At 39.4% G+C, this 10,741-nt stretch overlaps 1 protein-coding gene across 2 annotated transcripts in view; it reads left to right on the top strand.

The window, feature by feature from the left end:
- Nucleotides 1–7,034: 7,034 nt before the first annotated feature.
- LOC115752507 overlaps nt 7,035–10,741 on the top strand; it is a 50,168-nt gene continuing 46,461 nt past the window's right edge. Inside the window, exons 1-5 of one of the 2 annotated variants that reach the window (XM_048283122.1) lie at nt 7,035–7,476; nt 7,586–7,679; nt 8,209–8,252; nt 8,378–8,458; nt 9,426–9,481. In XM_048283122.1, coding sequence (XP_048139079.1) covers nt 7,189–7,476; nt 7,586–7,679; nt 8,209–8,252; nt 8,378–8,458; nt 9,426–9,481 — 563 coding nt within the window. In that variant the 5' untranslated portion in view covers nt 7,035–7,188. Of the gene's footprint in view, nt 7,477–7,585; nt 7,680–8,208; nt 8,253–8,377; nt 8,459–9,419; nt 9,482–10,741 lie in introns of both variants that reach the window. The other variant, XM_048283123.1, reaches the window with a different exon arrangement.

Below are 10,741 nucleotides of genomic sequence, written 5' to 3'. Positions count from 1 at the left end.
AATATGATAACATATGGCATGAGAAAATAAATTTTTTATTCTAAAAAATTACAAACATCCTTAAATAACTCCTAAATTTTTAGCTATTTATCACGTAAATGTGCCATGTCAAAAGTTGCACCATCATTCGAAGCACTTCCCTTCTCTATGTTATCCAATGTATATATACATTGAGATTCAAATCCACTCTTACAAAGTGTGTATCATTCAATGCATTTCTCCGTTTATAATTATGCAAAGTCATTATCGCTATCGTTCACGACATTTTTTCGTAAAGTGCATGTCGGTCCACCGCATAAAAATCATACATGGCCGGTAATTTTTGCGCCGGCATTGTTAAGACAAATAATTGATCCTTTTCCATTCCTTAAACAGAAGTCGAGAAGCTTAGAAAACAAGTAATTCAAGCACGATCGGAGACATTCTTGTACACTCAGGCCATGAACAATGGGAAGAGAAAACCTCAGAGAACTCATTTGGCAGCCTCGCATCGCACTTCTCGGCCAAGACGACCGGGAGCGAGTGGGGACAAGGACTTGCCGAACTTTGGTGCATTGGCTGCGAAGGGCAATGTGAGAATTCGAGGAGAAGTTCACGAGGAAAAGGTCGAGGAGACGGGCATTTCTCGATGATCCGCGAGCCGTTTCAAGAGGTTAGAGACTCGGTGAGAGGAGGTGTGGATTTCAATGGATGTTCCGGTTTGCACGGATCGAATTTGTAATTTAGGCTGATTTCCGATTGGGTGAGTTGGCGTGGTTCGAGAATTGGTGGTTTCGGTGGACATAACTTAAGCAAGCAATGGCGAGGGACTAAAAGCTTGGGGGACATTGGTGGAAAAGAGGAGATGGCCTCGTCCGAGTGAGACCAAGAGTTGCTTGAAATTTTGATTGGTCCGAGGTTATCGACAAAAAAGATTTGTCTAAGTCACTTCGTTTCGTTTTGCTTCTTCAAATCGATCGGTTCATGTTTGCTCATGCAACGATGGATTGCTTCTTTCTTTTAGTTAGCATTCGACAGAGAAAGACTCCTTGGTTGCATATTTTGTGTCAGAGATATAATTAAGGATTTCTTTGAGATTATTTCCTGTATTATAAATAATTTGATAAATTTATCAATTCTCTATTTGTCTCAAAATTGCACGTATATCTCGATTGATATGTTGTCTTAGACAATCATCTAATCTAATAGAAATCATAAGGCCAATGTTTCCCTCTGCTTTATACATCAAATAATACGAAAATTCCTCAATTCTATTTTTTGTTTTAATCTTAACTTGATATTAGAGTTAGTCGAAATGTACCGGGTGCACCCAAGTGCGCATCCAAAGCTAATCTTATTTCTTGTAAATTTTTTCATCACTAAAACAACGATTTATTGGCCTAACCATCCGTCATCTTTCTGCCAAATAACGTAGCAAGAGGTGCCTTTGGGTGCCAATTTACAACAAAAGCGAACCTAAAAAAAGGGCCGGTCCGCCGCCACTCTTTAGCCCGATCAGTTCGGCTATTACCATCCATCGAGATGTAACCGCAATCTTGAGAATAAGGCGTTTATAGGCTTTATAAGATAGCTATGAAAGATAACACATCAATTAAGATAAACCCGCACAGTCTTGAGAGATACAAAAAATCAACAAAATTATCAAATATAAAATTATCCTAGAGAAATTCGTAATGTCTCTAACATTTTGTTGGCGAAACTGTTCATTCCATCAGAATAGAGCCTTCCTTTGGAGAAACTCTGTTTTCGTTAAAAGTGCAGAGACAATCATTTAGTTACTTTTTAAGATTGCATAATCACATGGTTCACTTACCTTATCTTTGATTGTAAACCGTGGTACCTTACATGAAAGGGGAAATAATTTCCCTTAGGGATCCTCTCAATAATTTGATGAAAGGTCAAAAATGTAAAAATGTTAGTGCACCCGCTCGGCCTATTTATGTACTTGCAATGACCACTTTACGCTCTTCAATAAAATCCATATTATCATATCACACGTCCATGCTCTTCAATAAAATCCGTATTATCATATCAAATATTTCATTATATTCACAAAAATTTTTTTATCTTATTTAATGGTTATTTTCAATTAAAAAATTATACTTAATATTCAATATTAATAAAATGAATTAGGTAAACAATTTACGTGGGATAAGGTAATCGTGAATCAAATTCTATTTTTTTTTATTTAAGAGAAAAATAGTCCCCACTTGTCCGACTGTTCCTAAGTAGTAGGTCTAATATGAAAAGCCTAAAAAAATATAAAATTTTCAAATGTACCATGACCTTTAAAATTTATTCAAAGACACCAAGCTTATATTTTTAATCAAATATAACCTTCTTTAGCACGTGTTTATTTATGACTATAGAAGCAAAAATATCTCTTTTCTTTTCTTTTCATTTTACTGTTCATCATAGTCTTCGTTGTTCTTCTTCCTGAACGTTCCAAAATCACCTCATCGATGAGAGGAAAAACAAAGGAAAAAATCCCCCATTGAGCGACACCCAACTCCTGCAGAGCCTATATATCGATTGAATCACTCTACGTTTCCCTCTCAATCGATCGATAACTTACTTCCGTCGTTGTTAATCCATGTTCGCCGACCATGGCGCGACGCAGAGACGTGGAAGAGGACGACATGGAGCCCGAAGAGGAGGAAGATTAGGGATGATCGGTTCCCGATCCGGTCGGGTTCCCCTCAAAAATCGAGAACCGGACCGGTGATCTCGGTTCTCAATTTTTCGAAACCGGGAACCGGACCATTTGTCCGGTTAGATTTCCGGGCAGTTCCATTAGACCGGACACATGCCAAAAAAAAAAATATGCACCATTGCTAACATGGAGCACATGAGCTTGGTTACTTTCAAAAAATAAAACAGAGTGTAACCAAAAAGACTTCTACATATGAGAATAAAAAATAAAGAGTGCCAATAGCTTCTCAATTTAGTAAAATTTCTTGGACACCCTTAACAAGTAAAGAGATGGTAACATACTTTAAAAAAAAAAATTCGATTTGTCCGGTCCGGGTGGTCACCTAGCCCTAGAATCGGAACCCCCTCTAGAATCGGGAGCCGGACCACCGGTTCCGGCCTAATCCGAGCGGTCCTGGTTCGGATGGTCCGATTTGCTCACCCCTAAGAAAGACTACGGGGTCCTGGAGGGTGACATGGAGGAGAAAGAGGACTACGGCAAAACTGGAGGCAGCAAGAAGCGGAGGAGATCGGATTTCATAGATGACGTCGCAGATGAGGATGACATGGAGGAAGAGGAAGACGACGATGAGGACGAGGATTTCGGCGGCGGCAGGAAGAGGCGGCGTGCGAAGAGGAGATCGGGGTCGGAGTTCTTTGATCTCGAGGCTCAGGTTGATAGCGATGAGGAAGAGGAAGAGCATGACGGTAAGGATGGTGGCCGAAAAATTGTTTCTGTCCTCCACTAGTGTTTTCGTGTTGTGGTATTATTTTTTGTCATGTGCTGAGTATTAGGGGAGCGCATGATAACACTGGAGGTGGATTTGTAACAGAATATCTTCTAAAATAGAAATTCATTTGATAGTATAAATTTTATAAAAATTCATTTGATAAAAACTTTTTGAAGTGAATTTTCATTGAAATTATTTTTTTTCTCAATTTGACAAGTTAAAAAAAATTGCTTTTTAGCTCAAAAAGTACTTCTCGCCTTATCGTCTTTTTGTTACGCTCTCACCCTCTTTTCGATTGGGCCCGCCTCCGTCGACCTCCGCCGTTGCTCACCAACCACCATTGCCACCCATCACCCCCCATCGCCAATTGTAGAACTCCGTCGCGGCCTATTGCCGGCCTCCACCGACCGCCACCTATCATTGCTCACGACCACCCCCGATCATCGTCCGCCACCGCCTGTCATTGCCCACCGCTGCCACCTGTTGATCTCCCTTGCTGCCAATCATCGCCCATTGCCAATCTCCGCCGGTCGCCGCCGATCACTGCCCACGACCACCGCCACTCATCGCCACCGACCACCGCCCATCGTCAACCTCCGTTGGCTATCGCCAACTACCGACCGTCGTTAATCGCCCATCGTCGACCTCCGTTAGGCCTTATTGGTTCTAGAGTACTTCTTCGCCAAAAAATTGGGTGTGTGGGCAATATTTGCCTATAAGGGCGCTATACCTACTCCTATTCTTTCTTTTTCAAAATTTGGCAGATAGAAGATAATGGTGCTGAGTGTAGGTCATATGAGGTTGGTATGTCGACTTACTGCTGCAATGTATGGGGGCTGGATTTTATGGTTGTTGAATTTGTTGTTCTATGTCACATAACAATGGATCTCATATACTCTTTATATTCATGTGGTCTCTTCCTCCACCAATTAGTTAAGCTTTTCGGATAGACTTTTCTAACATGATATTCGAGAAAGTGTTATTCCTTTCGCGAATATGCGTCCATATTAGTGGCATTATAAATTAAAGAGCTAGACAATCAGCAAATGTCAAAAGTCGAGAGGAAATTTGACGATCGAGCATTTTTTAGTGGCTATATTGAGTCACAAATCACTCTTAAATTACCATCTCCTCTCTATTTTAATATCCTGCACGTCCATTATCCTTTGATCAAATTTGGAATTTTTAAATGCAATCCTAATCTTTTTTATCACGTAAGATAATGAGTATTATGTGATTTCTTTGTAATGAAATTGGTAAAGCCCTAATGGTATTTGCATGCTAAAAAATTGTTGTTGGTGATAAAACTAACTCATTTCCATGATCATAGACAATCCCAAATAATTAAATTAGTACTAACGAAAAGTAAACTTATTTCGAAGAATAGACACGCTCTTCGGGTAAGCCGCCCCGAAGTGAACAAGTCGTTCACCTCGTAGGCCCAACCATCCGCTTTGATCTGCTTGATTCTGTCTAATTTGGTTAATTGAAACATGGTTGGGTTTTGGGTGAACTTCTTTGGGCCTAGTGTTTGCTCCAAAAATGAAAAAATTTGGCCATAACAATACGGTCTAATTTCATAAAATACCTCTAACTTTTATTCTAGTTCCTATCCAAAAATGTCCACCGATTTCTTCGACTTTATTAATATTGTAAGGTCGATATTGTTCTATATGAAAGTGATGTTGTTAATGATGACGCGAGTTCCGATAATAAACCTCCAATCAGCCTCGATGTTGATATTATCGAAGAAACTAGCGGCGATTTTTCGACGGGGGAGTCGGATTAGGGATTATAGTCAAAGTTTGTGTTTTTTTTTTTTTAGACAAAAAAAAAATTCGGGGCAGAATTGGCATTGGACCTAAAGTCGGAGGTTTTTTTTACTTAGGGAATGAAGCCAATAACAAATAACCTGTTCAACACACTTGTGGTGTCGTAGAATAAAAGAGTCAGAAGGACAGAGAAATGCCGGCCTATTTGCAATGGTTCGGCTCCAATCTCAAGCTTGATATTACAAGAAAGCGCTCTCACAAGTGTATCTCACTCCAATACAATAATTTTTCACTGTCAAGGGTAAATATGTGCTTTGATCTGCTCATAGATCTTGTTTTTTCTAAGAAAGAAAGGGCCCGCTTTCTACTAATCAAGTTTAATTAGTTATTTAAATGGCTAATTTTTTGACCGTCAAGCCTTTCCAGCGGCCACATAAGTACCCCCGCCGCCATAATACTGATCATTACGGATTCCAGCTTTCGAAGGAAACATTCAAACGACCATACTTTTATGCCTAATCATCCCGTCACTTAACTGTGATATAAGTTCCATGGGCAAAGAAATGTTTGGAATTTTTTTTTAGAAAAATGGTCGCTTGTATTGCTTGCATAATCGAATGAACGGAAAATGTTTTTGTTGTCCACGAAAATGTTTAGACATGTATTTTTGTCGGTAATAAAAATATTTTTTCCTTTGAACTTATATTAAGTAATATAAACAATCATTTTGAGGAAAATATTTTTCAAATCATTTATTTTCTGTGAAACAAACATAACCTCTAGTTCAATACAAAATATTTTTCAAGTCATTTATACTTTTTGTCCAAGGTTCAATCTTTCAAATAGTTCAATCAGGTCATCGAATTTGTTTAAAACACCGAATATTGTTCTTTCCTTAAAGGTAATGTGCCCTAAAACATCTGGCTCAATGCAAAATAACATCCAATGGTCAATGTTTGATCTTATTTAGCGATTTCAACAAAACAATAAATGATAAGAAATTCGAGAATGCTTTTTGTAAGTACGAGGCTGGACACCGAATTCTTTTTTTTTTTTTTTTTTTTTGGTCAAGACACCGAATTCAAAAGTTTGCTTTATTGTCACTATAGAAGTATAGCTATGGATACGGGATTGATAAAAAAAAAAAAAACTTAAAAAATGCAAAGTTTGTCTCTAAAGAACTGCCAAATCGCAACATCTCGTTAGATCCAATAAAACCACACACGTACTCTTAGTTTGGAAAAACGATACAAGTAATTTATAAGTTTTGGCCCAATGTGGTCCATAAATTTTTAAATCATCGAATGCGATCTTTGATTTTTTAGAACATGTTCAAATTCATCCTTTTTTTTTAAGTACATGTTCAATTTTATCCTCGGACTATATGAAAATGGTCAATGTTGTTTTTAAATTTGAATTAATGAAAGGATGAAATTAAACATATTCATATAATTTAGAAAATCAAATTGAATATGGGATCATTCAAGATATTAGGGATCATATTACACAGGGCTGAAGTTCATAGATCATATATTAAAAATTCGGAGATCATATTGAATATCGGGACAAAGGTGAAGTACCAATTTTTTTTTTTTTTTGGTCGAAAGGTGAGGTACCATTTGCCTCGTTGTCTTGTTTGAGTTTTGCTTGGAAGAGATTCAGTTCTTTGGGCCTAAAATTGGGCCCAGTCCAGCCCGAGTCCATCCGGTACCTCACCGTTTTCTCGAAGCCCGACTCGACGTGGGCTCATCCAGGTCTGTTTGGATCGGCACCCGCTTCGGCGAGGCTCGACTCGGTTCGTCTCCTTGGAAAAGAAGCCACTTCGCTCTAACCCCTCTGTCCCTCTCTCTCTGTCTCTCTCTCCGTGTATGTGCGCGCGCACGTTGTCACTGGGAATCTCCACCATTGCCATGGCGAGATTAGAGTATTAGAATCGAGCTCGGTCTCGTCTTCTTCTTTGTTCTGCGCGTAGAGAGAGAGAGAGAGAGAGAGCGATGTTCGAAGGGCTGGTTCGCCAGTTGCTGCTGGGGTACCTGGGCCGGTACGTGAAGGACATCCAGCGGGAGCAGCTCAAGATCACTCTCTGGAACGAGGAGGTCCTGCTTGAGAACGTCGAGCTCATCCTCGAGGCCTTCGATTACCTCCGGCTACCTTGCGCGCTCAGGGAAGGCCGCGTCGGCAGGCTGAGCATCAGGATCCCGTGGAAGAAGCTCGGGTGGGACCCCATCATCATCGTCCTGGAGGACGTCTTCGTCCGCGCCTCCGACCGCCGCGACGAGGAGGTGAGCCTCGAGTTCGCGTTTTAGTACGTGTCTGAGTCGTCGCCAGCAATTCGAACCGTCTGACTGTGCGGTGTCTTTTGCTGTTTCGTTGGGCGCATCGCGGTTGCAGTGGAGTTCGGAGGCTGTTGAAAGAAGAGAATTCGCTGGCAAGAAGGCGAAACTTGTGGCAGCCGAGCTTGCGAAGTTATCACGGCGCATGTGCGGTAAGCTGAGTCTGTCTCCTTTTTTATTTTTCTGTGCTGTACTTAGCGCATTCTGTATTGAGGAGTCAGAAAATTGGAGTTGCCTCGTTATTTGATTCTATCCCTTATCGGAGTTGGCGGTTTTTCTTCTTCGATAAGTATTCTCACTTTCCAGAGAGCTGTTGGTTTTACTGGAGAATGATTCAAAAGTCTTCCTTTAAGTGATTGTTGGGGAGGACCGTTTGGTGAGGTGGCAGATATTTCTTCGCCTCTCATCGAATACGGTTCACGTTTAATTTTTCATTTTTGTGGCCTAAGACATTGAATAAGCTGCTGCTCTTCGTTTCAAGTGCTAACTGTGGATCTGCCTTATCCGCTCATGGATGTTGTAATATTTTTATCCTGATTTAAGTAGACATAGACGGAATATATATGTATGAGCGTGTGGGTAAAGTTGCTGCTGGACTTTATTTTGGGTCAGTGTGAGCCTCATTTCTTATGTGTGTGTGTATGCTTTTGTTGCACTAATTTCTGTTGGAGTTCATGGCAGGTAATGAGGCTGGGCAGTCGTTTATTTCTTACATTACTGCGAAGGTAATTCAATGAGTATTTTATTATTTTAAATTATGCATTGGGCTCCAAGAACTCCAAGGGTGCTTTGAGGATGTAAATTTAGTGTCATCCTACTACATGTGGACTTTTTTTTCTTTTCACTACAGATACTTGACAGCATTCAAGTCTCCATCAGAAATGTCCATATTCTATACCAGGCTAATCAGAACAACTTGCAGAGTTCTTCCGTAAGTTCTACTCTTTTACTGTATCCATCTTACTGCATGTTATGCCATATGAATAGTTCTTATGCATTTCATTGCATATTTATGTCTTGATGTGCAACCTGGGGCCTAGCATTTTCCCTTGTTGATTGAAGCTCCTTTAGAATTTTGTCTTATTCGCAGATAATGAAACACATGGTATTTTAATCCATCAAAAGCCCCGAATACAGGGACATGGTGATTAGCAGGTGTTTCATTTTGGAAGAGAAATAGAACCTTATATGGCTAATAAAATTTAGAATCTTTTTTTCCGATTAATAGTGAATCTATTGATGTCAAACACCATGGAACGAGACAGGAACTGCACATTAGCAGCCGCAGGAAGTTGTGGCTTACTTACAGGCTGATATTTCTTTGTTCTTAGAGCTTGAGCTACCACAGGTGTATCAATATTGGAATCCAAAAGATAGAGAAAGCACCTTTATTTTTCGACTCGACCTTTTCAATGTCCTAGTCATCCTCTCCCTTGAGGAAATTCACATGGTACACAGTAATTCTAGTCTGGTTATAAGCGTTCATTCTTCTCCAACACAATAATAAACACCCAGTTGTTGTGGGCATGATGTCCCTAATTTGTGATGGTCTCTTTAGATTTTGATTTCTCTGGAAACTTTATTGTATAGAAGGAGAGATTCTTGCTTTCATCCTTATACTTCTCGGCTACATTGCTATTTTGATAACCGTATGATCTTGTTTCAAGTTGCTGTATAGGCAATGATTTTCATCTTTGGAATTTCCTTTGCTTTACAGATTTTTTCTGACTAGATTATTACTCTCTATTTGATTTATTCCCTGCACTTAAAGGCATGATTCTTTTAATTAAGTGACGATTTGAAATGTGGATACAGTATCTCCGTTTTAACTGCTAGTGCTGTATATATAAGTCCACTAGACATTCATCTTGACAAAATTTTATATTTCACAGGCACAGATGATTTTTGGTTTGAGGTTGTCCAGCTTGAAAATTATGAAGCAGATGTCTGTTAGGTAATATTTGTATTGACTGTTGATTAGGTCTTATCCTCCCTTTCTTAAATGGTACCGTGGGAATTGATTGGATCTGTGATGTCAATAGAAGGTGAATTTTGGGCTTGGCAGGATACATTTTGCTGAAATCAGGAAACTTCGTAATTCAACTTGATCCCTCTCTTTATCTTCGATTTGTCATAAGACAGGCATTTGGAGCTTTTGAAAGAGTGAAACTCCCTTAGCGGTGTTCACCTATGGTTGAGACAACTTAATGGAAAAGCACAGTGAAAATGTCAGATTGGATGTACAAGTTCTTGCAGATGGTTTAGATTAACTGGCCTAGCCTTGTATTTCATATTCAATTTTAAAAAACTGTGTATACATGTTGGCATCCCCCTTGTGTCCTTTGTTGAAACATTTAGCTATTTTGCATATGAAAACGGAGAAAAAAGCCAGCACTAGGATCAACTCAAGATGGAGTTGGGAATTAGACCGTGTTTGGAAGAGTGGGAGGGGAGGAATAGGGGACGGGGAAAATGTGGAGGTATTGTAATATTCCCTAGTTCAGGGAATATGTACAGAATGAATTGAATGAAAGTCAAAGAAACATAATTTTGTAGGGTCAGCATTTTAGCAATCACTTAAAGATAGAGTGAACAGATTTTCCTCTTTCCCCTTGAAATAGGTTACTAACTTTCCACCGTGAGGGTTATAAGAGGAATTTCACTGGTAAAAAATTTCTTTCTTCAATTTTTTCTCCATTACAAGTTACTCTATCTTAACTTTCATTATCATGCTTCCAAATAACATGAAAGGAAGTAGTACTCTTCTCATCAACATTCATTCACCCAATTCCTTTTCTTTTATTTTCTCACCACCCTCCCAAACCTAGCTAAGTCCAGTAAATTGCTTTTCCATATTTGAGTAGATCACAGGCATTGTCGTGGTTAATTTACAACCGTCCAATGCTTTTGATCATTAAGTTATGTATACTTTTGTATGATCTAATCTACAATGCAAAGAAGATTTCCTTATAGTCCAGAACTGAGTAAACGTGCCAAATCTGTAAATTTTTTCTCTGGGGAGGTATTCTATAGGTAGTGCAAGTCCAGCAGGCTGTATTGATCTGTAGTAAGGCATATTGTTGAATTTCTCTCCCTGGTATCAATCCATTTTTCTTTTTTTGACCTTGGAGTGAGATATGGTTCAGTTGCTGGTGAGTTAAAGAGTAATTGCTTTTTTTCAGTGGCAAGTCGCAACACACAATTCCTGGGAGGT

The sequence above is a fragment of the Rhodamnia argentea genome, chromosome 7, assembly GCF_020921035.1.
Source record: "Rhodamnia argentea isolate NSW1041297 chromosome 7, ASM2092103v1, whole genome shotgun sequence".
Classification (NCBI taxonomy): domain Eukaryota; kingdom Viridiplantae; phylum Streptophyta; class Magnoliopsida; order Myrtales; family Myrtaceae; genus Rhodamnia; species Rhodamnia argentea.
This window is presented reverse-complemented; position numbering and strand designations above follow the sequence as displayed.